General features: G+C 43.2%; 1 protein-coding gene across 3 annotated transcripts in view; it reads left to right on the forward strand.

Annotated features, from left to right (window-relative positions):
• RPAP1 (RNA polymerase II associated protein 1) overlaps window positions 1-20,565 on the forward strand; it is a 168,682-nt gene that overhangs the window by 23,329 nt on the left and 124,788 nt on the right. For all 3 annotated transcript variants that reach the window (XM_059722972.1, XM_006265379.4, XM_059722973.1), the window contains exons 9-21: window positions 574-672; window positions 1,177-1,278; window positions 2,598-2,765; window positions 4,187-4,360; window positions 7,467-7,601; window positions 7,769-7,948; window positions 10,362-10,519; window positions 11,563-11,742; window positions 13,586-13,784; window positions 15,714-15,823; window positions 17,466-17,661; window positions 18,812-18,961; window positions 20,211-20,353. In XM_059722972.1, coding sequence (XP_059578955.1) covers window positions 574-672; window positions 1,177-1,278; window positions 2,598-2,765; window positions 4,187-4,360; window positions 7,467-7,601; window positions 7,769-7,948; window positions 10,362-10,519; window positions 11,563-11,742; window positions 13,586-13,784; window positions 15,714-15,823; window positions 17,466-17,661; window positions 18,812-18,961; window positions 20,211-20,353 — 1,994 coding nt within the window. The remainder of the gene's footprint in view (window positions 1-573; window positions 673-1,176; window positions 1,279-2,597; window positions 2,766-4,186; window positions 4,361-7,466; window positions 7,602-7,768; window positions 7,949-10,361; window positions 10,520-11,562; window positions 11,743-13,585; window positions 13,785-15,713; window positions 15,824-17,465; window positions 17,662-18,811; window positions 18,962-20,210; window positions 20,354-20,565) is intronic.

Consider the following 20,565-nt stretch of genomic DNA (forward strand, 5'->3'; position numbering starts at 1 on the left):
TGTCTGGGAAATGGAAGTTTATGGGAACTGGAATATTTGGGGAAAAACTCTTAAAGTTAAGAAAGAAGGCTAAGTAGGATCAAGAAAAGTAACTGGACTTTGTGGGTACTGTCAGACGAGGGGACACCCCCCCCCCCTGCACTTTACTGAAAGAGGCAGCATGTTAGTTTGACCCAATTTCCCAGTGTCTGTATAGATTGGGCCCTTCAGCAGGGCTTTTTAGCACTTTTTTATGGAATAGCTGATTCAATCAGCTATTAGATAAAAGTGCCAACAAGCTCTGTTGAAGGAGCTGATCTATACAGATTGTTGGACAAGCCAGGTCCAGCTAATGCAATGCCTCTTCTGGGCGTGTGCTGTGCTTGATGCAGGGGTGTACCGATCTTAAAGTGCTGTTTTGTTTTGTGTGTGGGGGTTTTTTTTCATGTTTGTAAGCAGCCTGTGAGTTTAGGTTTTGGGAAATTTGTGAGCCAAGAGCATATAACTCTTTTGAGGAAGTAGGATTTAGGAGGTGGATGGGAGTGGAAGGCAGTAAAAGTAATCTCTCTCTCTCTCTGCTCTCTCTTCTCTCAGGGAATGCTAGCCAGGTTTAGTTTGAAGGGAGACTTGATTCCTCCAGATATAGACTTACCTACTCATTTGGGTCTACATCATCATGGAGAAGAAGCAGAAGTAAGTACAGACCAGAATAAAGAGGAAATGTCAAGAGAAGAATATTACTTGAATTTCCAGGTTTAATTCTCAAGATTCTTTTTGTATCAAGGCTTTCTAGTATGGACACTTAAGAGTTCATAGGCAAATGACTCTCTGTTCGGTAAGGACTCCAGAGGAGAAGTCATAATAAATTGATTTAACTTGTTGTTTTTTGAAGATGCAAAAGTTTTTTTTCTTAAACTTCATTAATGCTTTCACCTTTTGACAGTATAGCTAGTTGCAAAAGAAAATGAACATCTTCACCTGCACACTGTTTTACCTATAAAGATATAGACTGTCTGTAACTGGTTACATGAGGTAGAATCTCTTCAGTAATTTGCATAAAGCATTACTCACAACTTTGCAGTGCAGTTAGTCCCACGTGCTACATAACATTTTTGGAATGATCTGTGCTTTAAATAGCTTATTTTATCTGTTGTTGGTTTGTCTGTGTTTGTTCGTTTTTCTTTTTCCCCTGTTTAGAGGGCTGGCTACTCCCTCCAAGAGCTCTTCCATTTGTCTCGCAGTCAGGTCATTCAGCAGAGGACGCTGGCACTGCAGGTACTGGGCTGTATTGTTCAAAAGGTGAGCAAACAGTGTGTGGAAATTTCCCTCTTATTTATACTCCTGGTAGTATCAGGGCACAGAGTCCTGGGTATGATATGCTCGTTCTCCTCTGTTCGAGCAGCACAAATCAAGTAGACGTTAGCCAGGCATCTTCAGCAGAGGATTTCCCTTAGGAAGGGGAGCTCCTTAGTGGTGTCTAGTTGGCAGGACCAACTCCTGGCTCAGTTTTCCTTCCTACCCAACTGGGTGGCTGTGGATGCATGGCTGCTCTAACCTCTGTGGGGACTGGACCAGACCTGAAGCTCAGGAGAGCTTGACTATGGGAGAACTGAGCATCAAGTATATTTAGAAGTTGTTCAAAAGGGCTGTTTAGTAGGGTCATATTTCCTACTTGGGGGGGTTGGGGGAAGGGAGGTGGGTCCAGAGCTTCATCTGCATTAAGCTGTTTTGTTGTCAGTGTGTGAAAAAAACCTGTTGTTGATGCGCTGACCCTTTCACTTCTGTTGCCTGAGCCAACTCGGTGACATGCTTGTTCTGTGGGAGGTGAGAATGAACCATCCTACTCATAAAGCAACATTGCCAGCACCAGAAGGCGAAATGAATGTCTGCTTTAATGGAAAGCAGCACACCTGCTTACCTAATTTCTAGGGAAAGTGCTCATGTTTCCTCCTACAGTGCATGACGCACAGAAGTTATAATATAATGATGTTGGACTGGTTGGGTCAGGAGATGGTAGGTCCAGAATTTGCATCATTTGTGAATGTCATTATGATGCTATTTGTTTCCTCTTCTAGATCTTACGAAAGATTTAAAATGACTAAATCTCTTGATGCTTATGTACCAGTAGAGAGTCAATTTGAAGATAGTTTTCCCCTTGTTTACACTCAACCAAAAGATTTGTTCTTTGGGGTGAGGAAAAAGGAGTTGTTCACCTACCAAAATGAAGGGAAAGGAATAAGAAATAAAAGATGAAGCATTTTCTTGCTCTTCCTGTCAGGGCCATCCCGGGCAGGGTGTGTGAATCAGGGCGACCTCTCCAGGTCCCACGCTTTGGGGGGCCCCGTGGAGCTAGGCGGAGCAGCGGCGGTGCATTCAACTGCTTGGTTGTCCATGTCGTCATCCCCCCCGCGCCGTTGGCAACAACAGCTTCTTCAGGTCCATGATTGGAGTGGAGGCAGGGCCCCGCATGAGCTGATTTGCCCTTAGGCCCTGCACCCTGCTCGGATTGCCTCTGCTTCCTGTACTTCTAATATAAGTAGCAATTTAAGGTGTGTTTCCATGTACCTTACATGTCTTATTATCCTTGACACTGAGAAGGTGGATGGCATGTCTTTCAGGCCAAGGCAGGGGAGTTTGTCTCCTCCCTGAAAGGTAGTGTTCTGCGCTTGCTGCTTGATGCTGGATTCCTCTTCTTGCTGCGCTTCTCCTTGGATGACCCAGTGGATAATGTAATTGCAGCTTCCATCCATGCCCTCCATGCACTGCTGGTGTCTCCTGATGATGAGGTGAGAGAGAAAGAGATTTCCATGCTGGATTGATTCTGACTTGGGTGTGGGAATTGCAAAGAAAAGACCAAGTAAGTCACTTGGACCAGGTTTTGGTGGTCAACCAAGCATTAACACCAACACAGTACTGTTTTCATACTTTGTTCAGCCCAACTGTAAGCAGAAGAGCTTCTGCTCTCCCATGGGAGTCTTTTTCTCTATCTAATAGATTTCATTGGACAAAATGTTTTCCTAGCGTTCAGACTATTTCTACCTTTCCTTACATTTAGCTCAAGACTACTGAGAGTCTCCATTCTTGGCAATTGCACAGTCCATATAATTCATGCCCCCTATTTAGCCAGATTATTTGTATTAATTTTATTTAAATTTGACTTGTGAATTCAGTGGCATCCAGCTTTTTATTGTGTTGCTACTGTTTCAGCCTGTGGATTGGCAGCCGTATGCCTTCCCCATTGTGCCTTCTCCCAGCACAGTTGGCATACTAGATCCTTTCCTTCCTCCATTTTCTCTAGTTCCCTCTTCATGCTTTTGGGTCAGTTTCTGTTATCCCTACACACATTTTTTCTGGGGTCTCGGTTATGTTTTCCTTTATCTAGAACTTTTTGACTCCTAAATGTAAGGAGAATGGAATACCAATTTCCTGAAGTCTCCACTCTCCAGACCTCCTCTCATTTGTAACCATGTCATCGACCTTTGAACTTTACCTTTTTCCCCATTACTTTTTTTGCGCCTGTTAATAGTTTGCGCTATAGTGACTTTCACCCAAGGTTTTTCAAGCACTTACAAACAAGTACCCAGCTCAGTCATCACCTTGTGAGACCAGCAATTAATGTCGTTTGACTGACTGACTGACCAACTAAGTCATAGAAATCAAAAGGGTAGAAATCATCAAGTAGTACAAGCCTCAAACTCAGTTTTCATTTGGAAAAAAAAAACACATTTTTTGGTGTGGATGTAACACTTTCCGTGCAGTGCTGGAAGACCGAATATAGCAGCGTTGTTTAGAACCTGAGATGAAAACTCTCTAGTGTTTTCATTGCCCACCTTGAGAGGTTCAAAAAGTCAACAAAAAACATTAAAGAGCCCATTTAGTAATGATTATTAACAGTGCTATTTTAGGTCACCTACCGATGGTCAACACTGTGAGAGACAAGAATAGGACCAAGAAAACTGACTTCCTGTGCTCAGTCACTAGACAAGCAATTAATCACTCTCTTGCTCCTTATTTAAAATGCTTTTATTTCAGTGGGTGGCATCACTAGGTGCTCTCATCTGAGATGCGAGCTTTGTAAACATGCCACAATTTCTTGTTCCTATCTTTGGGTCAGTTGATTTGTATTTCAAAGCACTTTTAAAAATATTTCCCTTTTCCAGCCTTTCTTCCTCAAAATCTATTACAGCTGCTTTTCTTTTCTTAACAGAAGTACCTTGACTGGACTTTCTCATGGTACCAGGGGATGGCTATGTTTCCCTTCATCCCTAATGAGGAGGAAGAGGAGGAGGAAGAAGAAGAAATGATGGAAAAGAGTCCAGGAAAAAAGTCAAATAATGAAAACAAACCAGATCCAGACGTGGCCCAGTATGATGTCATAAAGGTAAAGCCAAAGCTCTGGCCAGAATCTCTCCAGAGAAACATTTGCTGTATAGTAAGGCTGTGTACAGTCCTGGTAAAGCTTTTACCAAGTAGGATACTTTTAACAAGTGGTCAGAACTATGCTCTGGCTTTTTGGTGTTGTGTTGCTGCCATTCGTTATTGGAGAAGTAGTTTTTCCTGTTAAGGTTGTGGTTTGATTGATGACCAATATGTCATACAATGTTCTTGAACCAGAGTGTAGGAAATAGAGACAAGTGCATCTCTGAATTTTCTTTTTCTTTTCCCTTCAGATTTTCTAAATTGTTGCATACAGACTTGAGTGGGTTAGGCTCATTCACTTTGTATTCAGAATGGCAGTATACGCATCCTCTAATGGTTAGAGATCTTCACAAGAGAGGGTGTGTATGTGTATGCAGGGAATTGAAGCTAGAGCAAGCTCTACATAGCTGGATTGGTACAGTGCATTCTAGTGGGTGTTTCTGCAGCATCAGTGACCAAGGTGTCATCTTTACTGATGCTGCATATCACCTAAGTTGAAACCACCTACTTTCCTCTTTATATTTGCATTTTGCAGTTAAATCCCTACAATGTCAATGTGTATTGCCATTTGATTTGCTTTATCTCCAAGTTGAGACCTAAGAATACAGTCAGTTTTGTTATTTTAAAGTGATCTTTCCAAGTGATACTAGCACAACCATTTTGTTTGCTGTGGTCACATAGGTTCCTAACTGCAGTGTAACCCAAATGTTTACCATATTTACTTGAATCCAAGATGAGGGCCCCTCTTTCCCACAACATGGGGTACAAAAGCTTGTCTTAGATTCAAGTACAGGCCCAGGGCAGGTGGGATGGCTTGTGTGGGTGGGAGGGCATGTAGGGGTGACCTGCCTGTGTGGCTTGGGCAGAGCACAGAGGAAACAGTGCTCGCTGTCCCTATCCTTCCTCCCCCATGTATTTTCTGTTCCAGCTCCAGCTTTGGCCCCTCCAGCCTTGACCTGGCTGGGCCCAGAGCTGCTGCTACTGCTTCTGCCCAACTGGGCTAGGCCAGGGCAACTGCTGCTAACTGCCCTGGAACCAGAGCAGAGAAGTGGAAGGTAAGTAGCAGGAGCGGGGGGTGCAGGAAGTAGGGGTCAGGCACAGGTGAGAACAGATGGCCAAGGTCAGGCACAGGCATCTTGGGGTGGTGACAGTGAGGGGCCAGGGCAAAACCATGATCTGCTCCCCGCATGACCCTGCCCATGGAACCCGCACCTGTTGCAGGAGCATGCAGGCAGTGGATTACAGCTCTGCCTGAGCTGTCACCACCCTGCGACCCTACCTCATGGTGCTGGCCTGCCTGCTCATCCCACTCCTGAACACTGCTCCCTGCCCACCCGTGGCCCCATCCCACATAGGGAGTTTTGGTGAGCTGTTGCAGGGGGAAAACAGGGTGCTGACCCAGCGCAGCAGAACTCCCTATGTAGCCCGTGGGCCCAAATAATTGCCCACCCCTGAAATACAGTAATAATAGAACCTGGGATCAAAGCTGAGGAGAAATCATCTTCTGGTTTAGAATTCAGGAAGCTAAACTTACAGGTCAGTATAATAGCCAGATCCCCGAAATACACTTCTTTGGTTTTGAATCTTTCATTGCGAGTCCTGAGGTCAGGGGAGACTTAGGATAAAGTTCTCTAATGTCCTGCAGTGTAAACATCCAGTCAACACCTGTTTTTTGGCTGATACAAGTAGATAACCAAGGGTGTTTGGCAGGAGGGAAGTTTAAACCAAAGCAATTTTTTAAAAACACGCTGAACTCAGCCAAGCCTGGGATTGTGGCACTGACTGGCAGAGGCTTTTGAGAAAAGATCTGCACTAGGCAGTTCTGATCTTTAATGAGCTAGATGCCCATTTCACAGGCTGCTGAATTGCAACATGTAATGACACACTTGATTTGTGAAACCTCTTTCTGAATACTTTGATGCATCTAAAATGCACATTAATTCCTAGAACAGCCCTGGTGCTGCTGTGATCCTGGCCATCTGTGTAACATAACGACAGGTCTCCTGCTACAATAACAGAGAGTTTAATGGTTTAGTAGGTCTGTAAACAAACAAAACAATCCAAACCATAAGGGCTGTATTCCTGTGTGAGGAGAAAGCAAAAGATACTGCTTCATGTGGAAGTTAAGGGGCTTTTTTTAGTCAACTCTTTAACATTTAAGAGTTGGATCTTCCTATTCTTATTGTATGTGTTTTTATTAAATGCCAGAACAAATTACTGTACCAAGATTTTAATATACTCCAAGAAATAAATAGGAAATTCCTAATACCAGTATCCAGAAATGAATGAACCTATTCCTGTAAATTGAACTTTGCTTCCTGGCTCTGCCACTGACTGTCTTCCTACTGTTTATCCCTGAAAAAGGCACCTCATCTCTGTCTGTGTCTCCATTTTTGTACCTACAAAAAGGAGGTAATTGTCCATTCTCCGCTTCTTTCATTTGCCTCTGACATCTGATACCAGCCACTGATAGAGACCATGTACTGGGCTAGCTGGACCAGTTACTGGTCCTTTATGGTTCAGGAAGAGATGCTAGAACCTTTTCAGGCACATCATTTCATATCCGTCTGTTATGGGGAAAGTTTTTTCCTATTCCTCATTGCTCAGTGGTATCCTGAAGCAGGAGGGTTTGGTTTTCCTTTAAACTGATCTGAACCAGAATGGAAGATTGGAGTCTGCCAAACAGTACATATATTACATAATTAACTGGTTAATTACACAATAAATTTAGACCAGCGACATGTACAAAGTAATTACCATGCTATAAAAATGTCCATCCAGTTATAAAACGAGGCAACTAGCTACAAAGTTAGTGCTTGAAAACATGCAACAACTGTATACCTGATTTATAATCGCCTTTAATTTGAACATGTGGCAGGGCCCTTAGCCACAGTTTTTTTTTACTTGTTTGCCTCCATGCTGGTGACTCTAAAAGGTGATTTAAAATCCTTTTCCTCAAAAACGAAAAAGGATTTCCCCCCACCTCCCAATGGCTTCAGGAGAAACAGTTTGTCCAGAGTAAGTGTTAGGAATATAAAGAGGCTTTTTTTCCCCCCTTTGTCTTCCAGGGACTTTTGAAGACCCGAATCCTTCACCGGCTGAGGTACATCCTTGAGGTAGTGCGACCCGTCCCCTCAGTGGTGCTGGACATTCTGGATATTCTCACCCGTGTAGCAAGGCACTCCTCTGAAGCATGCATTCAGGTAACAGTCCAGCTGTGCAGGGGCTCACAGAGGAAGGAGCAAGAAATGGAGAGAGGAGAGGGAGACTTTCAATATACTTGTGATATGTTTGCTTCTGCTAACCATCTGATTGCTTGAACTGCTTCCCCTACTGAGTGGTTGTCTCTGCTATTTGCTGTTTTCTGCAGCTTCTGGACTGTCCTCGGCTGATTGAGACCATTGTTAGAGAGTTTCTCCCTACCTGGTGGGATCCCCAGGTGGCTGAACCAGGGCAGCTGCTTATCAGCCTTCATGGAGTAGCTTGCGCCACTGCCATGAAGTTCATTAGAGTCCTGGCATCTGGAGGCAGGAATGCAACAGCCAGACTGGTAAGTGATTGTGACTTGGCATTGCTTTTGTGGCCACAAGGGACACAGGCAGAAGCCCTGGTTCTTTGTGCCTGCTTTTCTTCACAAAGGTAGAGGAAGAATTAGCCATGGATCTAAACTGCAGAATTGGATCTAAACTTCACCAAAGCTTGGGGGTAGATAGAGTTGTTTCTAGCAGGCTGATTCAGATCCAACTTCACAATGAAGAGGAATAATGGCTCCAGGAACCTAGGACTGAAAAGGTCCTCACGGGCCATTGAATCCAGTTCCCTGTGATCACAGGTGATCACTTATCCCAAGAGGCTAAAAAATTGGCCTTTTCAACTCCACAGCTATGTTGCGAGAACAAACCACAGAAGAGCAGGGGAGACACAGACAACATCACTACCATGTCATTGCAGTGGCAGAAAAGCATTTCAAATAGGAGCAGAGTAAGACTCCATCTCTGTGTCCTCCAACTGTTTTGAATGTAGCATTTTTAATAGCACCTAATAAATCGCCATCGAGGAAATTGCCCTTTTCAGCAAGAGAACTCTAACCTGTATGCAATAAAATGAAGTATTATGTATGTGAGTAATGGACTAATAATGGTGTGTGTGTATCCATGTATTCTCAAGCATGTACAAATCTAAACTCTGAAGGCTAGCTCTTTTCAGAGCTCTCACTGTATCCCATGCTCATCTACCCTAGTGTCAGTCCTGTTACTTGGAGCATCCTAGTGTGGCATGTTGCAAGCATTTAGGTTTCAGACCATCAAGCCATGAAAACAGCATGAAAAGTCTTAGCATTCGAAATGTCATGCTTTGTCCCGTGATCTGCAGAGGTCACTTAAAAATCGGTGGCTTGATACATTAGTACATTCATTTTCACATTGCTCTGTATGAACTTGAATTTAAATGCTCTATAGCATGTCCATGTATCACAAAGAAATAGTCATGATATACAGAATATAACATGTCCTTCCCCTAGAAGATTTGCTTCCTTTTTCCCACACCTTAGACCTTTTCTGTTTAAGCACAAATATCCAGTAGTTAAAGGGAGTAACTTATCCTCAGAGTCTGTGAAGGCTGAGGAACATTACTGTTCACTAAGCCAGAACATTTCTAAAGAAAGTGGAATTCCATCATCCAGTAAAGTAGCTGAGCGGATGTGAAGCATTCCATTTCCTGGCTAGAGGGCATTGTTTATGGTCAGACTGATTACCACATTTGAAATCAGGAAGGAATTTTACCCCATGGTCAGGTCAGCATGGACTGTGGATGGTTTTTGCCTACTTCTGTAGCAGGGGATATCAGCCTATTCCTTGCATGTCTTGATCATGTTTTAACAAGCTACTTCCTCCTTTCAGTGGCAGGTTATTGATAGTGCCCTCATCCCCTTGCTTTATCTGTGGCAAGTAAAAGGTGATTTTGATATTTTCAACACTGTCTGGTAGTTGTGTGTGTGAGGGTTGTTCCTGACATTTTTAAGAAAGGGGTAGAGACAACACATGCCTAAGAAGGCTTAGATACAGATAGTTTCCTTCAAGCAGGGGATTGAAATAGATGACCGCCTGAGATGCCTTCCAGAGCTACTTTTCTATGGTTAAAAAAACTAAAATGTACTGACAGCCACTCAGTACAAAAAAAAAATAGTTCACTTTGTATTCAAGGTTGACTTATGAATGGGTTAAAAAAAATTAAAAAAAATAAAAGAATAACCAGTTGCTGTGGACCAGTAGTCACCAGTTAGTGGATCTTGATCCACTGGTAGATCTTGGAGCTCTTGGGGTAGATCTCGGAGCTCTTGTGGTAGATCTCGGAGCCTCTTGGAGTCAATCCAAGGCTGGGGTGTGGGGCTGAGTGCCCTCATGCATGCATGTGCATGCTCCAGCCTAGCAGATCAGTCTGTGGGGAAGGGGCAGGGGCGAGATCAAGGCCCCTGCGGTGAGGGACAGTGCTGCAGAGGCAGGAGCAGGGGCAAGTTGAGTGGGCTGTGGCCTGGTGGGACTTAACCTGCTGGGGAGGTGCACCCCCAAATAATTTTTTCTCCCTCTGCCTTGATCTGCCCCCCCCTTCCCTCCCCACAGGTTTACCTGCTGGGTTGTGGAGGAGGGGGTGGCACACAGTAGAACTTGGGTTGCTTTTAAATGCTAAAGGTGATCTACTTAAAATGGTTCGAGACCACTGCTATAGACTGTTAAGAGTCTGACAGTCGGTTGCTTCCAGTTACCCCTAGCGATATGATCCTAGCGTCCGTTTATCGTGTATTGATTCTTTGGAAATGGAACCTTAATATTGAACAAAAGAAGGATTTAGATATGAATGTTACAGTGATTTTGAGGGAAGTTTAGACTGGGCTGAATAGGACTATGAGGCTCTTGTGATCCAAGTCTCAAGAATTGTTTACTTCATTGTCTGCTTATTCTTTGCAGCTTAATAAATTTGAGCTAAAAAGTCGTCTGAGCCGGTTTATAGCTGAGGATCCTCAAGACCTTCCTCTCCAGAGAGAAGAAGCCATCAGGCTAAGCACTGAGGCTTTTCGGCTATGGGCAGTGGCTGCTGGATATGGTCAGGCTTGTGATCTTTATAGGTATGGGCCAAACCCAAATGGGGTGTCCTTTTAATGAAGACAGTGAACTTCTTTTTCTGAGGGGTAAAAGCAGGGATTTGTGGAGTTTCCCTTCCTCATGATCCAGTGAAACCTCAGCATCCAGCGACTTGCATGTTGTGTCCTTAATTTTTTCTGACCTTCTGTGATATTCCTTATTTAATTATTAGCATCCTGTTGCTGCTTTTCTAGGTGTGAACACAAGTACATTTGAAACTCTTTCAAAAAGAGCTGCAGCTTCTAATTTTTGTGTGTGAATGAGCTAAGAATGATTCAAATGTAACGAAGCTGCTCCACCTTTAACACTGCTTCATCCAGGTTTACAGTTGAAGGGTTTTGTTACATTTGAATTGTTCTTGGCTCATTCGCATTTAACAATTGGAACATACTATCTGCTGCTCTGACAGCTGTATCAGATTTTCCTGTCTAGTGCTTAATTGGTATTGGTTGTGATTCTGCAATAGCCACATTTTAAAGTCTCCAGATTATTCCTTGAGTTTTCCCTGTTTAGTTCCCTTTTTCATTGCTGGATGCAGATTCTTTCTGTAATCTGAGTGATCCATTGCATTCATGACATTTGGCAGCATGGTTTTTGTAACGTACCCAGGTATAAGCCTCTGCAGCCTTGAGAAAGAGCTTGCAGTGGTCCATCAAGCAGCAGCATGCACACTAAAAGCAGTGTAGACAGAATGCCCCCTCCCCAGATGCTGTGGGCACTGAGTTCACGAACGTAGATGGCGTTAATGAACACAATGCCTTATTTGCGGATTTCGCTATTATCAGGGGATACGAGAACGTATCCCCCACGAATGGCGAGGATCGCCTGTACTATTTAGCTCCTTAAATACCAAAGCAGTGGATGTGACGCAAAAACTTTGTTTTATTAGGACACCATCCACTTCAGTCTTGGAAGTACCTTGAGCTAATAGAGGGGTGGGTCTCAATCTGCAGAGCTTGGGATGGTGTTCCACTTTGTTCTTTTGTTCTCCCGTTTACCCTTTCATTTCTTCTGTCACCACCTGCAGGGATCTCTATCCCATGTTGGTGAGGATTCTCCAGTCCCTACCTCACCTACAAAGCAGTTCCCAGGAAAACAGCCCCATGTTTCAGCTTTCTATCCAGCGAGCAGCAGCTGTGATCACTCTGCTTACCCATGTGACTCAGACAGCAAGCTGCACAGCAGAGCTGCAGGCCCAGCTAAACAGGTAGACCCTACCGTTTCTGTCATCCTCTTGCATTGTCTCGGTGTCCTCTTGGAAACACTGATGTTGTTTCTCCTTTATTCTATCTCTCCTTTCTTTGCCCTCTTTCATTTTGTATAGTTTATGTTCAAACAGTGACAGCGTCCTCTTAGCAATCATATTTCGTAGGGATTTCCTTTAGCATCTTGTCAGTGCGAAATACAAAGGAGACAACAGGATCTCTGGCCATAAGGGTGTCCTCAGCTGGTATGGTAATTCTGCTGAGGAGCTCATGGCTTTCTGTGTATGTGTACATGGACATGCATGAGAACACCCTACCAAGAGAATAGGCTTAAGCAGGTTAGCCAGAGCATTTGATGTGACATGGAAAAGGAGAGAAACAGTAACTTGTGTTGGGGAATGTATGTCCAAATTAGTAATGAAGCAAATATATCTTCTGTCTGATACTTCTGTGTTTAAGCCAACTGAATATAAAAAGTGCATCACTAAAGTAGTTTCCCAATGCGGACCAGGATACTGTCCCTTGCTTCTCCATCCTGAAGGTCACCTTGTGCAGAAATAATTTTCCACTGGCAATCATCGATTACAGTTTTAAAAATAACAAATGTGAGAGGGAGGAGTGAGGAGAAACAGATGTAGCTAATAAAAGACCTTTGCACCGCATCGTAAAAACTCAGTGCAAATAGTCCTCTTTCCTTGATGATTTTTATGTGAATGAAAAGCTGGTGTGAGGACCTTTATTGGGTTTAATCACTCCCTTTAAACAGTGGAGACTCAAATAAAACAATGCTGAACCAGGAACCCAGGATGCAGGAACAGAGTGAAACTTCCCTGCCTTGTTTCATTGTCTGAACTGAGCAAGGCATCAAAAGGACCTGGCATGAATGGTGGAAAGCAAAATATATTTTAGAAATCTCTTCACTATTCAGTCTTTCAGCAATAGAGGGAAGCACATCTTGCAGCTGAAGTAATTGGGTATACAGAGCTAATTTGACAATGTCACTTTAAAGTATTCTCGTTCACAAATTCTTTGGGTATAAAACACCTTTAAGATATATTCAAGTTCCACAACACGAATAAAGCAAACCTGTTAACACTATCCCCTCTCCTGTGATTCATCTCCCACCTGAGACTTTTCAGTAAGGTTTATTGTGTGAGTTTAATGTTTCTTCCTCGCTCCTGTGTATTCTTTACCACTCTCACTTATTGTAGTAAGTATCAGACTCTTGCTGTCTATTTCCCCTTCTTTTCTATAAGGCAGAGTGGGAGTAAGTAGCTAATTCTCATACTGGAACAGAGTTAATAACATGATTCCCAAGGGATCAATATTGAGTCCAGTATCTTAATCTTTATCACTCCTGGGAGGATGAAGTAGACAATGGAATTTGCTGAAAACACAATTATTTTTGTTGCAAGAAAGTGAGGAGCTCCACTCTGATCTTTGCAAACTGGGGGACGGCAGGTGAGATGCAGTAGGTAAGTGCAAGGTAACGGGTTAAAACCTTTGAAGTACACTGCCAGGTTTTGAATTGGTTAGAGAGAATTCTTAGAAACCGTTGCCGATGTTTCCATAAAAGCATCTGCTCAGTGTGTAGAAGCAGTTAAAAATGCTGTGACTAAAGGGACAGGCTCATATAATGACTGTATATGTTCAGAGATCAATTTGGCTGGACTGTCTTGAAGTATCTTGGTGAATTGATGTTTTTCCCTAGTGGCTATCCTTCTGTGCCCTTTCTCTGTGAGACTGAATGCAGTGGAAACGTATTTTTAATCATAATGTTTGAAGAATCCAACTCTTGCAGAAAAATTCCCCTTTGCCATTTCACCTTCTGTTATATTGTAACAGTGGCCCAGAAGATGGGGAGCAGATTCCGCCTCCACCAGTGACCTGGAGTCATGTGTCAGGCCTGCGACCTTTCCTTGAGACCAGTCTGAGGAGATCTTTCCAGGAAATATCCCAACTAGAAACTTGGCAGGCTCTACAGCCTCTTACAACAGCATATGTCATCTACTTAGGAGTTTATTATAGTGTTTGCAGCCAACAGGTAAGGCCTTTGAAACCCCACCCCTAAAAAAACAAAAATAAAAACACCTTCTTAATTCCTAAGTGAGAGCTTCATAGATTTCATAGACATTTGGGCTGCAAGGGACCACGGAGGATCATTGAGTCTAGCCCCCTGCCCCATGGGCAGGAAGTCAGCAGGGATCATAGGATCCCAGCAAGATAAGCATCCAAATGTGTCTTGAAGGCGTTCAAAGTGGGTGCTTGAACTGCCTCCAGTGGCAGTCTATTCCAAACCTTGGGAGCTCGGACAGTAAAGAAGTTCTTCCTTATGTCCAGCCTGAATCGGTTGAAACAAGAGAAGATAGAACTCTAACCAACAGGGCACTGAAAGCTGGATTCTGATTACCAGTCCTGAAATCGGGGCTGGACAGCATCTAAAACGCAAGCAATTAGCATGCTTAATACTCAGTATCCGTTGCAGATTGTAGTGACCACATATAGTTCTTGAATATTTTCCTGTCTGACTTTGAAGCGTCTGAACAGTGACAATGTGTGTGTTTGTCTTATCAGGACTTTGGATAGCAGATAGAAACAGGAACCCAATGATCAGCATGGTATATGGCCATCTTTAAGCAGAATTTTCTGAAGGTGAAAAGTGTCAGGCTTATGAAAGTGAAGGCTGACATGTTATATCTATCCCCAGAATCGATGCGTCATTGGCACCCAAACCTAAGCTTTCTTGCACTACCCTGCCAACATGCCTCAGCCCTGACCTGGAAGAACCATCTCTGAGGGTGGGGGATAATTTTGTGTGTCTGACAATTGAGACCTTTCTGCCTCTTCTGAGACTTCCCGAAATAAGCACGCTTCACCACTAGTTGTGGTGATGTAGAAGCTGGCCCACAAGCAGCTCCATGGGGACTGCTAGCTCTTGTCAAGTAGCCCCAAGGAGCCAAGAGAGAGAAACAACTTTGATCTAGTGCTACGTAGGTGCTGGGTTTGAACTAGTGACTCTAGCAGCTTAAAGCCTAATATTTATTACTGGACTTCTGTGAATATCCAAGGAAGACTGGATGGTGCCAATCACTTTTTAGATTTTTGAATTCTAAATTCAAAAAAGAAAAATATTGTGAGAGGGGGGTGTGCTGATACAAAGGTGGCTTTACCTCAGTAGCATACTACTACTATGTTAAAAATATTTACAAAGTGTGGGAATTAGAAGGTAAAAAAAAATCTACCCATGTAGTAACCCTAGGATAGTGGTTATCCAGAATTCCTCAGGCCATTCCTATCCTAAAATCCAGAACTGAGGATGGCAGCATGTCTGCTTAGCTTGAAATTATAAGTCGAGCCTCTTTCTGGAGAGGGTTTTCACTCGCTTCTTGTGGGCTGAATCAAATTGCATTCTGGCAAAATAAAAAGGAGTATACTCTTTGGTATATTCTCATAACTTTTGAGCATGTCTTAGTGAGGAAAGGATCCACTAAAACCTTAGATTCACAGTATGAAGTTCTCCATGCACTGCTCCTACGTGGTATTTTTTAGTTTGGTCTCAGTGGCTTAGCTGATCTTGCTGTATGCTGCTGATTCTGCTGGCATCCTGGATAACACTGTTGAAAATTCCCAGAGCAGTCATTAGCCTTTTCTTGTGTTGTAATCCCAGGCCTTTGTTTATGAACCCAGGTAGCCTCGCTTAGTTTCTTTGTGGTTAATGGACAGGCCAATATGTGGGGATGTCTCTGGAGCTGGGGGAGGTTTATTTACCTGTAGATACCTACTCTAATCCATAGTATTATCACTGTGTGAAATGTGTGTGCAGGAAAAGGGCTCTTAAACAAAAGGGAAGAAAGGCAAGTGAAGCAGTCTCTTCCCTGAGGAGAGATTGGTCAAAGAGACTGTTCACTTTTTTTCTGACTGCCTCCATACATATCTTTTTTTTGTCCCCTCCCCCATCCCATGTTTTCTGCAGCCGTCACTAAATCCAATCGATTGCTTGGAGGAACTGGAGCATTTGACATCTGAGGTGCTGCTGCCTCTCCTTAGCCAGCCAGCCTTGCACAGCATGTGGGATCTGCTCAGGTAAAAACCATACCAAGCCAGGGAACTAAGCAGGTTGACAAGCTACCTGCAGTCTCATTTCTGAACTATGTGACATGCTCAGAAATGGGGGAAGGGGAACAGTTCTGTGACTGAGAACCTCACAAAATGACCCGTCTAACGTGTGTCAGACTGCAGCTGCACTGCATGCTTAGGTGGTTTATTTTGGTGTGTTTACTCACCAGACATGACATGGACATATTGTTCCTGATGGAACCCTGTCTTCATTAGATCAGTGGAAGGTCCCTCCACGTGTATGCAGCTTAGTGCTTTTCTCTCGGCCTCTTCCCAGCAAGAGAGTGGAGACTGACATATCCACAGTAGACTCAAAGGCACCCACTCCTTGTTTCAAGTGTCCTGCTTGTGGATCACCAAAGTGGAATGCATGTAGGCAACCCTTTAAAGAAAGAACAGTTACTCTCTAGTAACTGTGTGGCCCTTTGCTGTCCACATAAACCATGACCTGCCCTCCTTCCCCATTATTTTTTTGAGTAGAGGAACTAGAGAATGGTTTTGATTGCCCTGACCTTTGTGTTCTTGGCTATAGCATAGTGAAGGACATACCCTAGTATCTGCTTTTAATTTAAAAGATTGTGATCTTGTTGTGCCTGAGGCACCTGCAGAGGTGCAACTAGCAAGGTTTGTGCCCTGGAAAAAACTCTGTTGGAGATTGGAAGGAGAGGGGTTGGTGGTGGGTGGGGGAAAATCTTATTTGCCTCAGGGACTCCAAAATTCCTGGCTTGTACTGCCATGGTACAGCCTGCCCACCCTGACTCTTGCTGCTGCAGCTAGACCAGTGGTGCCCCCTCTAAATTGGTGCCCAGTGCTGGTACCCTGCTCACCCACCCCTTGTTACGCTACTGGGCACCTATACACCAGACCCACAGTTACTGAAGGTTAGGTGACTGGCTGCTCTTTTTTATTGTACAAGTGCAAAGCTTAGCCATTCCCTTTGAGTATATCTTTCAGTGTACTCATGACCTGTCAGTCTGGCATGGTTGGCAATGTACAAAGAGCCTTTCTTAATAAAGTCCTACAGGCAGAGATCTATTTTAAGAGATAAAATGAGAGAATCTGGTGAGAGAATCCTGAATTTCAACACTTCTTGCACAACATGGATGTGTAAAAGGACACTGAAAACTCCTATGTTTTAATACACTCCAGTCTTTTAGATGCAGGGTTGGCTTTTTACTCTTTATATAGCTATTTTCATTTTAAATGTTCTTATTGGCCAATGCTGGTGATTTGGATTAGGTCTGTGTGTGGAAAAGCTTTGGTTTCTTTGGTTATCTGTGGTCCAGTAGTTTTGAATAAGAGCACAGTATAAGAGTAGCACAGTATAAGAGTTTGGTCTCCTTGATGTTCCTGAAATTTGTGGCCAGTTAATCAAAAGACTGAAATTTGTTAGAGCCAACATGTGTTAATTTGTATTGAAATAGTGGTTAACTGCTCTACTGAGGAGCTTTGTGATGCTAGAGACTGTGTACTCACAAACCTTGAAAGGCTCTGTGGCTACAGTTGATTGTACAGATGTTTCTGAGGTGGGAGCTTTTAATGTGTAATTTGCCATGAAAGCTGTCAGTGTAATGAGTGCTGTTGATCTGATCTGTCTTTATTCACACAGGCCGTGTTCTGCTCTATGCAATCCCTTGTCTTGTTCCCCGGCACCAGAATCTGTCTGCAGCATTGTATCTTTGAGTTGTACTGGAGGCAAACCCCCTATGAGTTTAGCTGGCTCAAAGTCACCTTTTCCCTTCATTACTGCTCTTCTTTTCCTCATCAACAGTATCGCCCAAATCCACAAAAGCCTGGTCAGCAAGGTTAGTATTGGCTTGTTACTAGGAACTCCACTTGAATATGAGCTTGGCTGTGGGGGAGGGGAGGGCCTGTATCTAAGTATGCTGTACGGGTGACATTAGTAGGGTTGTTTATGCTCAACAGTTGGGGGTTTTGGCTAAAGATAAAACAAAGTGGTAAGGAGAACCCTCTAAGTTCAGAAGTAGCAAGATCTTGCTTCTGATATGCTTAGTCCTGGGATGCACGCTATACAAACAAAAATGAGCAGCTGAAAGTAGTTTGACAAGGTAAGAAAAACAGTCACATTGCTCAAGGGACTGATTTGTAGGGAAAGGCTAGAAGAGTTAAATATTTATTAATTGTCTTAACAGTGACTAAGATGTGGAACATAGTCAAGTGTCTGAAAGGTTAAAGCTTGTGGAGGAAGAGAGGGGTTGTTGAAGGAGGTATAATGTGAGGAATATCCCAGTGAAATTTAAATAAGCATTTAGGTTGAGTACTGGACAAAGTTTCCTGTTCAGAAAGCCGTAATATTGGTGAATAATAATTGGCTGTGAGTTTCTGTTCATATACAGAGGCACTTAGCGTAAGACTTAAGCACAAGAGAATACGATGTTCAGATATTTGTTTTGTGTTGGGGCCTCGGAGATAAAGTTAGGAAACCAAGGCTTTCTGTGACTAGATGCAGTGACAGTGAGTGAACACAAATATGTATGAAGTGAGCAATACCAAAACTACCAAAACAGTTCTTTGAGAGAGAGAGAGAGCTGGTACAAGCTCTTCTCAAGGCTGCTGTCTGGTTTTATGCTGAAGTTATTTTGCTCAGCTCCTTGGAACTATATCTTCTTGGAGAATAGCACGGGTGCCTCCTTTTGAAGCAGTGGACGCATGCACAAATGATACATAAAAAGAGGCCTATTTGTGAGTGGATACTGCATATAGCATGGTGGAGAATGAGAAGTTCAGAGATAGAGCCCTTCTCATTGCCCTGGGGAAGAAGGAGAGTTTTTTTCAGGTCACCTTTGGATTATAAGCATGCTTGGCTGGAAGAGCTTGCAGCTATTCTTTGAGGAAAGGAAGGGGATGCAAAGTGGAAGATATTGGTAAGAATCATATTTCCCCTGAATAGGATGATGATAATTGTATTTGCCTATGTTTCTGGTTCTCCTACAGTACTTCTGTGTGCTGAATTTCAAAGGTCTGAAGGATTATCTGTGCCACAGCTGGGCCAAAGGACCACCCTCTGTAACTCCCTCATCTGCCTGGATCTTGCGGCATGAATACCATCTGCAGTACTTTGTGTTAGCATTGGCTCAGAAAATGGTAACCCTTTTAACACTTTATTCATTCTCATGCCTTTGATTAGTCTAACCCTGATTCCCTTTCCAGTTAACACATTTAGCAGACACCTGACCCTTTGAATCAACTGGTCTTTGTCTTTCCTGATGTTTGTTCATTTCCTGACACCCCAGCTCACGTACCCATCATCATCCTGCACTTAGTAATTGTAGAATAATAGAAAATAGGGCTAGAAAGCAACCTCAAGAGGTCATTTACTCTAATCCCCTGCTAAAGGCAGGATCAGCCATGACTAAATCATCCCAGTCAAATATCTTCCTAACCTGTTCTTGAAAATTTCCAAGGATGAAAATTCTACATCCTCTCTGGTTAGCCTGTTCTAATTCTTAACTGCCCTCATAGTGAGAAAGCTCTTAATCTCCAAACTAAATTTCCCCTGCTCAATTTGAGACCTTTTTTTCTAGCCTTGTCTCTTATAGTTACAGAGACTAGTCTAGCCATCCTCTTTATAACTACCTTTCAGGTATTTGAAGGCTGTTATTAACACCTCCCCCCACCTCCCCCAAGTCTTTTCTTTTCTAGACTTAAGTAGTCTTAGTTTTTTCAGCCTTTCCTCATAAGTCATACTTCCCAAGCATCTAATCATTGTTGCTCTCTGCTGGACTCTTTCTCAATTGTCCACATCCTTTATGAGGCCTCACGAGTACTGAATAGAGTGGAAGGATCATGTCCCTTGATTGGCAAGTGACACTCCTGTTGCTGCTGACAACCCAATATGCTGTTGGCTTTTTTTTGTAACAAGAGCACACTGTTGGCTTCTGTTAAGCTGATGATCTACTGTAACCTCCAGGTCCTTCTTTGCAGTACTGCAGCCTAGGCAATTGTTTCCTAGTCTGTATTTGTGTCTGCAGTTGTTTTGTCCCAAGTGCAAGATTTTGCATGTCCTTGCTGAATTTTGTTCAGTTGATTTCAGACCACTAATGCAGAGTTTAGATCTCAAAATGCTTTACAGACTTTGATAGAATCTTTTTATATACTTCTAAAAAACCCCTACCTCTGAGCTAGAACACAGCAGTTTATTTAGCAATGCACAGAATGGTTTATGACCAGAAGTAGAAGGGAAATATATCTAGGTGAGAACCTCATTCTGACTTTACATCTGATATCCACAGAGAGATCTCCATTCTAGCTGTCTGACCTCTGATTTACTGTGACTGTCTTGCTAAGAATTGTCACCATGTTTTCACTTGTTGGGTTTTTGTTTCCTGTGCAGGCAGGCACTTGTCCGGATTATGCCCAGCATGCCTCGCTCCATCACTGCGTTGCCATGGTGTTGTTAAGCTGTTTGTTGCCAGGCAGTGAGCATCTGGCTCATGAACTCCTATTGGGTCTTGCGTTTAATCCAGAATTTATTCCGTAAGCTTTGCATTTTTTTCTTTAAGAATCTCATTTCTTTCTAGTCTGGTATGTGGAGAAATGTGTTTGGGAAAGAAGGAAGTTTTTACTTTGCTGCAAGTTTACTTTGCGAGTCAGATTTTCAGCCTTTAATATAAGGCCTGTGCTAAAGGTGTGCACCATCCATGCCCCTGCTGCAGGACCTTTGGTGAGGGCCAGGGGCATGACCTGAC

Source organism: Alligator mississippiensis, chromosome 2, assembly GCF_030867095.1.
Source record: "Alligator mississippiensis isolate rAllMis1 chromosome 2, rAllMis1, whole genome shotgun sequence".
NCBI classification, from domain to species: domain Eukaryota; kingdom Metazoa; phylum Chordata; order Crocodylia; family Alligatoridae; genus Alligator; species Alligator mississippiensis.